At 42.1% G+C, this 12059-nt stretch overlaps 1 protein-coding gene across 1 annotated transcript in view; it reads left to right on the forward strand.

Annotated features, from left to right (window-relative positions):
• The window catches only part of mctp1a (multiple C2 domains, transmembrane 1a), a 182543-nt gene that overhangs the window by 100123 nt on the left and 70361 nt on the right, over nt 1–12059 (forward strand). The window contains exons 6-9 of the mRNA XM_050050022.1: nt 4014–4052; nt 7248–7412; nt 7984–8114; nt 8946–9132. Coding sequence (XP_049905979.1) covers nt 4014–4052; nt 7248–7412; nt 7984–8114; nt 8946–9132 — 522 coding nt within the window. The remainder of the gene's footprint in view (nt 1–4013; nt 4053–7247; nt 7413–7983; nt 8115–8945; nt 9133–12059) is intronic.

Here is a 12059-nt window from a genome sequence, read left to right on the forward strand (position 1 = left end):
TCTCTCCCTGCACCCACTACATTTCCTCCTCATTCAGGGGAATCATACCCTTCTATCTTACTTGCACCACTGTACATCATCTGTGACGTTACGCCAAGATAAAGAATAATATGCCAAATAGAACTTCTGAGGATCTGTGTTAAAGCTACAGTTGGTAGCTCATGTTTGCTGAAACTGTCACTATGTATACGCATAGTATTATATGAGACAGATAGTTTATGGAGAAAATCCTGTTCCATTTATTAGAATCTACCATGACTCACAGAAAACAACCAATCAGAGCTGAGGAGTCTCTGAAGAAACACACCACCCCTGTCATTTTCAACGTACAACCCCACTTGCTGGCTAGAAGCGTGTCTGCGCTCCTGGACGCACTGCCGTGCGGCACTTCACACCACTGTCATATAAAAACATAGAAATATCATGAGCTAAACGACCCACAATCCCGTCTTTATAGACAATGGCCAAAAAGACACTGCCTGCTGAATCAGAGCTCTGGAGATTGGCAGGTCAGGTGAGAAATTAAGTTTAATTAGGGGCTGACCACACGTGATTTCAAGCTAATGCAAAGGTGGAGGAAGTAGATCTTTCATTAAATGTAGTAATAACTTTGCATGGTCGTCTGTTGACGTGCCAGTGCATTTTCAACTCAACACAGCTGTCAATCATGTCAATCGCTGCTTGTGAACTGCAGTCAAAATGTCAACCTATGTTTCTAGAAACGTATTTTAGTGCACTGTTTAGCTGTAAAATGAGAAAGCTTGTGACACGGTCGCCATGTTGGAAAGAGTCAAGCTGAAAACTCAAAACCACCCACCAGGCAGAGGAAACTTTCTCAGTTTACAGCTAAACAGTACACTAAAATGTGTTTCTGAAAATATTTGAGGTAATAAATAAACAATGCAGTAACAGAGTCTTGATTCATATTTGATCTGCGCTGACAGCTTGACTGCAGTTCACGAGCAGTGATTGACATGATTGACAGCTGCTTTAGAAACTCGTCCGCTTTGATTGGTTTGTGCCTTGAGCCGCGGTAGATTCTAGCAAATGCCATAAGAAGCATGAGTGGGAGGAGAAACCTGATTTTTTTTTCACAGATCATCTGTCTCATGTACTTTGTGAATATAGTGATAGTTTCAGCAAATATAACAAGTTATTTTTACAGAAGTTGCGCACTACAGCTTTAAGCATAACTGCTTTTCAGTAAAAACAAACAAAAAACAGTTTTAAATTTTTCATAATATTCATAATTTAAGTTCAGCAACAGTGTTTGCCAGGTCAAAGATTTGTTTCTACATCAGGTGCCCAGGCAGGCTGTGTTGAACTGGAATGTGCTGGCTTCAGTCAGCCTTACTTGCTGGAAACTCTTCAACTCAGCAAATGCATATGCATAAACACAAGTGTAATTAATATGTTCTGTGGAAAAGTTCCATGTTCAAAGATTCTCTCTCCTAATTATGTTGGCTCGTGCCTCTGCGGACATGCTCAGTGTTTCAGAGTTGCATTTATTTCTGTTCAATTATTTGTTTGGTTAATTGGACCCCTGCATGCTCGATCCGAAACAAGGCAGAGTCATGTGGGAAATACTTTATTCCTTTTGATCTGATGTCTTAATTCTGCTGCTTATTTAGTACTGTAGTTCAGAGAGTCCACATTTGACAGAACAAATAAACTCTATTTAGGTTAAGCATCATTTTGGATCTCTCCAACTGTGAAGAAAATGAGTACAAGGTTATACCAGTACGTTCTGGATGGCTCTCTCTGTTGCCATCTACTGGTATGAAAGGGTGAGGAAAAACACAGAACTTCTAAATTAGTCCTTTACTGAACTGCTAATAGTCTGGGGATTTCGGTAATCATGCAGCATTAACAATGGGTATGTATGATGACCTGCGTTATATGCTGTGTGCTTTCAAGTTCACGAGTATTGTATGACATGAGGGAGTTGTGTGAGTTTCTTTGTGCACATGTAACCAGTCCTCTCATGTAATGATTATTTCTGTATTTGAAACTTTTGCATTAATGACTATATTTAACCCAAAGAAGCAGAAATAAGCCACATTTATCCCAGAAATAAATTGAAGCCAGAGAGACATGCGACAAGACCTTCAACAAATCTGCATTTTTATGACATGTCTGTAATCCTCACTCTCATGCCTCGCCAGTGCAACAAAACTTTTGTGTACAGTGAAGTACAATGTTTAACTGTTTTTCAAGGATTCTCCATTAAACAAAGAAGTAAAAACTATGCAACTCAAACAAGGCAGCAGCTATCAGTCCCTACTCCAATCCTGTCTTTCTCTGGGTCCAGGAATGGAAATGTAATTTGTGAAAGTATCAAGTATATAAATGATGGTTACACTGTATGAGAGGCACAAACTGCAGCTACTGTTTACGTACATTTATGCACCGATCAGCTACAACATTATAACCACTGACAGGTGAAGTGACTAACATTGATCATGTGTAACAATGCAGTTGTCTGCTGGGAAACTTTGGGTCCTGGCATTCATGTGGATGGTACTTGACGCACACCACCTACCCAAACACCGCTGCAGAGCAAGTACACCTTCTCATGGTAATAGCAGTGACGGATGGCAGTGCCTCCCAGCAGGACAGTGCACAATGATACACAGTAAAAACTGCTCAGGAATGGCTTGAGGAACATGACAAAGAGCTCAAGCTGTCAACCTGGCCTCCAAATTCCCAAGATCCCAATCTGATAAAGCATCATTGGGATGTGCCTGCACTCCACCTCACAACCCACAGGGCTCAAAGGATCTGCTGCCAGCACCCTGGTGCCAGACACCACAGGACATCCCCAGATGTCCTGTGTCCATGGTCAGACACAAGTCCGATCCAAGGAGGCCCCTCCGTGGCTCGGCCTCAGCTTTGGAGTCCTGGCATATCCCACGGATGCTCAATTGGATTTGGATTTGGGGAATTTTGAGGCCAGTGGCGTCCACATGACTGATAGAACCAGAGATTTCCCAGCAAAATAATGCATTATAATGACATAATCAGTGTTATACACTTCACCTGTCTATGGTTTCGATTTTGTGGCTGATCAGTGTTTGTGTGTGTGTGTGTGTGTATGAGTGCATGTCTGCATATGCAAATACCTCATAACACCATATGACTAGTAAGAGCGCTTCTTATACACTCCTTGCTTACTTAACTTGCATGAATGACAGCTGCCCTTGTGTATAACCACCCCCCCTGCACCAGGCCAGGGCTAACATCTGAACTTCATGTACCCCATCCCAACTGTAGCTTTGAAGCTACAGTTGGTAACTTTGTATAAAAAAAATAACTTTTTTATATTTGCTGAAACTTTCACTATGTTCACACAGCAGTGAATGAGACAGATAATCTGAGAAAAAAATCATACACCTCTGCCTATACTCTACTGCCTTGTAGAATTTCTAATTTCCTTACTGCAAGTGAATGAAAACATCCTGAGGAGCAGAGGAGTCTCTAAGGCAACTGTCAGTCAAGTCAGTAATCGCTCAAGAACTGTGGTCAAACTGCATTGCCTATTTCTTGCTGTAGATGTTTTCAGAAACATATTATAGTGTACCGTTTAGCTCTAACATGAGAACCGTTGGGACCTGGCTGTCATGTTGGACTCCATCCACTCCTTTCTCATTTGACAGCAAAACAGTACACTAAAATATGTTCCTGAAAACATTTCCGACTAGAAATAGACAATGCAGTTACAGAATCTTGATCCATACTTGATCAGTGCTGCCTAGTTTGGCAGTCTGATGGCAGTCATGGAGCGATTGACATGAACTGATTCATTAGAGGTATTAGGAGGGGAGGAGGGATAGGATTTCTTTCCACATACTATCTGTTTCATGTACTTCTATCAGAACATAGTGACCGTTTCAGCAAATATGACACCAAGTTATTTTCATAAAAGTTACCAACTGTATCTTTAACCTCTGACCCTGCAGCTCTAAGGGGGAGACAGTGGGGGGCGCTCTGTAACAGCTTTGTCTCATTTACAGACCATGCTTTTGAGAAGGAACTGGAAACGATCTAGTAAGGTAAACTAAAACAGCATGTAACTCCCCCACCCACACAACTTCCGACTGTACTGTAACCCCACTACCGACCGCACTGCACCGCACCTTTCCTGCACTCTTCACTTGTGTCCTGGTTCATGGATGGAGTCTCCCTGGCCCTCTCCTTTCCTCCTTCCTTTTTCTTCTTCCACAGTGGTATTGGCGGTGTTTCTTTTTTTTTTTTATCAGTTTTTAATTTCTCATTGTCACAAGCTTATTTTCCACGAGCTGCAATATACCACCTGCTACTTACATCACCTGAGAGGATGTAAACAATTTCTTTTTCTTTTTTTTTTTTTGGAATGCAAATGCAATTAAGCCTAAAGGTAAACTGTATTTACATGTGTGAAGGCAAGTCATAAGTCATGTAAAGATACACCAGGGGTGGAAGTAATGCACTGCGATTGCGGCCATTGTTATAGGGGATTTTTTTGTTTATTTCACTTTTTGGATTATGTTTACATATTTAGTGTTTCAGGTTTAGATCAGCTACAATCTGGAGTCAGTTACTGTGAAGTAACTGTGTATTTTTTTGTCCTGAAAATCTAGATAAACTATATTAAACTTTGTCCTTTAAAGCTGTTAAATTATTCCGTGATGTATTTGTGCTACTTCCACCTTTGGTCTGCACAGTGTATTGCAGCTGCTTTGTAGGAAAATATAGCAACTGATTTGTTTTCAGGGGTTTTTAAGGAGTCCTGTGCAGCAAATCAACTGTGACATAAAACAGTTTATAGATTATAGGACACTCTTAGACCCCTTTGCATCAGCTGTAAATCTCTGATGTTCACATTATTTTAAGTTCTCATCTTGCCATACATAAGAGACTGCTACCTTTTGGTTTCATTTTCTGTGGTTCTTGTTGGCTGTCAGGTTGAACAGAAGGCATGCCGGTCGATGCTCTGCTGTTTTTTACTGGCTCATGCATGAAGCACTTGCTTTTTTTTTTTTGTCAAATCCAGTAGTATTAGAATCAGGGACACATTTGTGAACACAACTGGGTTTATTATGTGTCACTATTATTGAGGTATTTTGTTATCTTTTCCTGTTTTGGTCAAAAGTTGTCACTGAGAAGGAAACAGGCTGAATCTGGAATCTCAGTTTTACTTTTAGTCGATCTCCGAAATCGCAGCAAGAAGCACTGAATGTTTCCTTAACTAACAGCAAAAAGTTTGATATCCTACCAAGAGACACAGATCCACATTTGAAGTGTGTTGGTCAGAGCTGGGCAGACGTCCTGCTGTATCGTGCTTCCCCAAACCGAGCCTTTGAAGCCTCCAAACTGGGCCACCCTGCCTGTGACTCGGGAATTAGCTCAAACACTAACTAGTTACTGTGCTACCCCACTGAAAAAGGCGCTGCTCCTGAGTGCCTCCCTGCCTCCGTGCTCAACTGTATACAAGTGCGCGGCTATTTTTACACAACCACTTCTTTTTAATGAAGCATCCATGAGTGTTGAACCCACAGCAGAAGATGCAAACTATTCAAGAAGTAGTTTGAGATAATGATTATGAGTCAGATGCATATTAAATCCAGGTTTCTCTAACTTTACCACCAGGCAAAATGCTTATTTTGGCACTTCAAACGTTTTTATTCTTCCAAAGGGCTGACAAAAGTTGTGTGCGAGGCTGTGTTAGTTCTTAAACTGAGCGTTAGTATCTCTTATAAGACTTTCAGCCTCCGAACATCTCTGTACATGATCTCTCTCATGCTGCGCTCCGGCAGAGGGAGCGGATTCCCAATCCAAATAGCCCATGGTTTTCTGTAACAAGAAATATGTAGCAACAAAACAAGGAAACAATTAGGATTGTGCTCGCGTAGGACATAACGGCGACCTCTCATCATTAGCATACAGTGTGTTAGCAGCAAGTGAACAGGAGAAATGAAAGATGTGGGAGTTGCAGTATGGGAGGTTGGCTGTATTGCAGGGAGCCATTCGCATTGTTTAATGTCTGGAGAATGGAAATTAAGAGGCTCCGTCTCCAGATCAAAGGCCTGCGCTTGCAAGGCAGGGTTTGTTCAGAGTTTAATGAAATTCACCCGCAAAACAAAAGCTATGCTAATAAATTCTCCCTAACGAGGAAGGAGGAGAGGGAAAGGCAGAGAAAGAGAGAGAGAGAGGGGTGTATTTGTTTGACAAATAAATACCCTGCTCTTTGTTTTAGTGAAGGATACTGACATGATTCAAAGAGAGGTTAAATAGGCCTGTAAGTGCTGAGAAAACTGTTGGATAAAAAAACAGTCTTAAAATATAGAGAATCATCAATCTGAATTTGCAGCGCTGTCAAGCTACAGTACAGCCAGATGGAATACGAAATTTATGGAGCCACACTGGAGCAGCATTTCAGGGGTCTTCCCGTTTTGGATAAGACAATCTACAAATCACTCGCCTATTCATTCACTTTTTTATGTTGAGAATTTATATGAAAAAGGCCAAACTGATGCAGTGACACGTACAGTCTTGTGCAGTAGGGGTGTAGCTGTACATCAGTCTGGATCGATATATCGTTTCAATGATCAATGAACCAGTATCATTGATGCAAAGTGTACATTGGTACAAATCCTTATTTTTAAGACATGCCTTTATTTTGAAATTCCCATAGCACATCTGTGTCACCATTTCCATTTACTGGTATCATCTCATATTGATCACAGGCCCCTGCATTGAATTGAATCAAAATTGTAAAGTGGCAGACTTTGTAATATCAGCAAATATTGTATCGTTGTCCAAAGAATACTGTATCATAATGAAACTGATTTACAACCCTACTGCGCAGACTGTAACCTATTTAGTCTACAGCAGCAGCATTCCCCAAGAAATTGTTCACCTTGATATACTCGTGCGATATTTTATGTTCTGTAATGTGTAGTGATGTTCTGGCATGTCAGGTGAGCTCACACGTTGGGGTAAATTGTGTTGAATTATCTCATTTTCTGTTAAAGTGTTTTCTCGTGTGTTGTGCCTGCCCCTCTCTGTGTCGTCTTGATGTGTTTGCAATTGCTTTTTTTTTTCCTGTTGACTGAGTGTACACAAGGCATAATTCTATCTTGAGTTTAATTAATGCATATGTATGTTTACTTTGTGGGTGTTTGTTTACATGCTTGTGTATATATAAATGCACATGTGTTTGTGTGAATGTTTCTTTGAATGTGTGTGTGTGTGTGCGCCTGCTGCAGTATCAGAGTATGCGTCTGTCAGATGTGCACAGAAAAGCCCAGCTGTGGCGAGGTATAGTCAGCATCAGTCTTATAGAAGGTCGCAGCCTCCAGCCAATGGATGCCAACGGCCTCAGCGACCCTTATGTCAAATTCAGGATGGGGCACCAGAAGTACAAGAGCAAGGTAAACACACTCCTGTTTGAAATGTATTTTAGTGCACTGTTTGGCTGTTAAATGAGAGTTTGTGAACAGAAAGTGGGCACCATACCGTTTGCTGTATTGTAAAAACAGAGGCTAAAAAAACTGAGATGAAATGGTAAAGCTAATCAGTGCTAATTAAATATGAACCAAGCTTCCGCTACTGTGTGTCCTGTTTCTGACATAAAATGTCTTACAAGACATATTTTAGCTCACCATTTAATTGTTGAGATGAGATTGTTTGTTAATAAACGGCCACCATATTGTTTCCTGTATCAAAAAGAAGAAAGCGCGTGTTACATCACTCACCAGTAGCAGTGCTTATTGGTCTGATGCAGCACAGTGCATTCTGGTAGTTATAGGTGTTCTACCTCTTGAGCAAAAGCGAATGCCACAGGCCTTTTTCCACTGTTTTCTCTGGTCACATGGTGCCAGTCACAGTTTTGTGACAAGACCATCTCTCCAGCAGGGAAATAGCAATAGCAAAACAGCTAACCTTCTGCAGTACATGTACAAGCACAAATGAACAATGTATTTCCATCTGCCATTTACACAGACAATTCCCAAAACGCTGAACCCTCAGTGGAGAGAGCAGTTTGACTTCCACCTGTATGAGGAACAGGGAGGCTATGTGGACATAACAGTCTGGGACAAAGATGCTGGCAAGAAGGACGACTTCATGGGAAGGTACAGTTGTCTTTATCAGGCTGACTGGACATCTAGCTATCTCAGTATTGTGCCAGGTTGTAGCTTACCAAAATCACACATGACTTAGGACCTGTTCACACAGGGTAGGTCTCACAGAAAAAGGTTGCACAAAGACAGTTTTTCCAATCATTTTTAATGGCCATGTCTGTAATTTGTTTGGATGCACTCAATTTTAACATCCCGTTCAATATCCATGAGTGTTGCGGCATTGAAGCACTTGAGGAAGCCTTTGCTTTGAAGTCTTTGACCCAAGGCCAGTAATTACTATTGCCATACCTTGATATAAAGCGGAGATATATTAAGGACATGCCAGAAAATCAATTCAGGCAAGAGAAGATGCTCTCAAGTGCCTACTTAAAGGTATTAATTGTGTCAGCTCTGGCTAAGTTGTATGCAGCTGCTTATATCCTACACACATGACTGTGTGTATAGTGTTAGCAGGCTGTAGCTGTTGCTATGCTCCAGCACAATGTGCAATGTATGACGTCTTTTTGATGAGATGACAACTCAGAAACTCGTTTAGACACTTCATTTATAATGGGAAAGTGAAGACCTCTTTCTGTGTAACCTCACAGACATTCTGTGATGATTATTATTTCACAGACATTTTTTCTTCCTGCAAACTTAAGCGCCAAAAAAGGCTGCACTAGCATTTCTTTAAGTTTGGTCTTTATTGTCCTCTCTAGCTTTGCTTAGCTTCCTCTTTTACTATCAGCCTGTTTCAGCATAGTCAGCTCCCCCACAAAATGTGCAATACTCTAACACTGTAATCCTGTTTCTATTTGTTTTATGCATGTGTGCGCATTTTAGGTGTACCATTGACCTGTCGCATCTCAGTAAAGAACACACACACAAGCTGGACCTGGAGCTGGAGGAGGGGGAAGGTGTGCTGGTGCTGCTGGTTACACTCACTGCTTCCGCTGCCGTTTCCATCTCAGACCTGTCGATCAACATGCTGGACGACCCGCACGAGAGACACCAGATCATGCAGAGATATGTGAGTTTAGTTTTGTTGTAAGAGGGGCCTTGTGTTGTGTGTGAGGGTAGGATATGATAATGTTGTGTGGACACTTTTCAGAGGAGCGTACACAATGTGAGAGAGCTCAACTGAAAGACCAAAAATGTTATTAAAACAAATCCCTAGTATACAAGAGAGCATACATACTAGGGATTTTCCTAATGAAGTTTAAACTTAGACTGGTCGACTGGTCTAAAAGTGAGAAAACACTTGACAATTGAGCACAATATAGTACATAAGGTAAGGCTTTTTGAAATCATTAATCATATTTTTTAATAACCAAATCGTATTTGAAATGCTGCTAAAGTGAGGGGCACATTGCACCTGGCATTATGAACTTTGCACATAATCCTAGAAACATGACAACTCATGAATTAAAAGCAAACAAATCACAATTATTTACTGTATATTTAATGTCACAAATTACACACACACTGACACAGTAACTCTGAGTGTGCATGGAAATTCACACACACACACACACACACACACACACACACACACACACACACACACACACGCCCAGGCTTCTCAGGATCTCCCGTGCACCAAACTAATGCAAAGCCAAAGCACCTCTCTCATTAAGCCTAGCAAGAAGACATCCAGCTGACGTGAGTGTGTATGTGAAGGCTTGGACACACTTTACACGTTGAACGTCCGCAGCCAGCTGTGGACTTGTGATGGTTGCACAGACGCACATGCAGCTCTATACATGAGAGCGCACATATGTTTGTCTATTTATGCGTAGGAGAGAGGGAGAGCTGCTGATGACCAGAGCACTCCCATTTTCCTCTGAATTTCTTAATGATAACTTTAACCGCCTTGTGCAGACGAGCGCGGGTAGCAAAGTTCAATCGACTGATACATACAACTACAAAACAACCAGTTCCAGTTCTTTTAAGTGTTGATGTAGTACTCAAATGTCCCAGTACTTCATATTTTCCCTCATACACAACTAGAACAAATTTCACACCATCAGTGTTACTAATTGATCATATACCTGATACTGCTTCTTCTTTTACTGACAGCTGTGTGACGCGTGTCGACATGTCCAAGCTGCAAAGACAAAGCAAATAATTGTTTCTTTTGTGTCATGAGTCAGGGCTGACGTGTCAAACAACAACCCCCTCACACATTTATCATCAGACTTCTGATTGTTATAAAGTCACAATTGATTCACATGTTATGAAGAATCTCACTTATTCATCAAGAAGTGTCTTCTTTTTTTTCACAAGCTAATGTGCTGAGATTTGAAAATAAAATCCACCAAGCTGCAGCTGTGGTTTGAAGTTAGAACAAGTGGAGAGCGAAGGAGCGGGTGAAGAGGGAGATGATGAGATTTAAACAGGGAAGGAAAGGAAGGAGGAAATACAGGGGGTTGAGGGGTTTGGACCAAGTGTTTGGAAAGGACGGGGGCTCATATTGCTGGTTCGTTTCTGTCCCGATGATTCACGCCGCCAGTACTGTGCGGCATTTGCATCAGCATGCTGCAGTGTGTTGTGCATTTATGATTAATGCATGTGGGCTCATTTATTTGTGTGTAAAATGTCTTTCTCTGTTTGCCAGTTGTCATTGATTTGAGCTTAGTATTAGAGAGACAGAGACAGTGAGAGAGAGCCCTAAGGCCCCATCTGCCCCTGAGGCCCTCCACTCAACACAATGCTTTCAGCCTATGTCTTTGTCTTAGCCTAGTTAACCCCTCACACCCTGTCATCTTCACTCCTTGCTACAAAGAGACACTCACACACTTTGAATAGGTTTCATTCACTGACAGCCTTGACATGGTACATCTCTCTGCACATCAGAGTCTGCTGTTATTATCACTCAATGCTGCGGCCGTATTTGCTTTCAGTCACGACTTTTAATACAAAATGTAAGACGTCTGTTCACTTAATGTTTTTAGTTTATTTTAGGACCTAATGACAAAAAAAGGAATAAGATTTGTTTAATCATTATTGCATTTAATTGTCTGGGAGAGTTGTTAGAGCACATTTTCCCACGTGTGCCACTAAGTAACGTGTGCTTTTATGTGTGGGTAAATGGTGCATATGTGTCCACATACTGTACAGAACAGTAAGTAGCTGTCTGTGTTTGATTTCAGTTAACGGTACGTCCCAGCTGGTGTGTGCTTGCGTCTTTCGGTGTGTGCACAGGCACCAGCGGCGAGGCTCCACAGGCCAAACACGGGTGCCACGACCTACATAACCGTGGCGGTGCCTTATTGGCTAGCCACAGGAGGTTGACCACTGTGCTCCGCGCTGCAGCAACCACCCAAGATCAGAGGGGGGAGCTCTAGGACTGAGACATACACGCTGTGCCTCTCCTCACAGCCACAAAATGAGGGCGGGGAGTGTATGTCTGTGTGTGTTTGTGTGAGTGTGTGTAATAGGGGGCGAGAGGTAAAGGATGAGGGTTGCACCGGGAAGGGAAGGCGTGTAAAATGAAAAGAAAAAGCTATTTCACCTCTCTCACAACTCGTGCAGACCCCGTTTTTCTGCTCGGCTGAAGGCGAGACATTTCCCTTCCTTCGCCTACCTCTTTTCCTGCCTCCTTCTCTCTCCTCCGCACTCCCCATCTCTGTCCCACTCTCCCGGCAGCCCTCGACTCTTTGTCTGTCGCCACTGTGGCCCTCCTGTTCGATGAAGGGATGGAGAGATAGAGGGTGGAGGAAGGTGGGGGGTTGCAGATGGAGGGGCGCAGTGAGGTCGGTTGAATGGTCTCTACCTATTAACATATTCCTTTTCCCCAGACCGACCGTCTTTCAGTTAGAGAATTTAATAAAGATGTACCTTATCAAGGAGCACTGATAAGACCAAGTACCACCACTAATACATAACAGTGCTGCTCAAAGCCCACTAATCTGCCCAGTGTGTGTATGTGTGTGTGCACGCATGTGTTGGTGTATG

Source organism: Epinephelus moara, chromosome 8 (genome assembly GCF_006386435.1).
Source record: "Epinephelus moara isolate mb chromosome 8, YSFRI_EMoa_1.0, whole genome shotgun sequence".
Lineage (NCBI taxonomy): Eukaryota > Metazoa > Chordata > Actinopteri > Perciformes > Serranidae > Epinephelus > Epinephelus moara.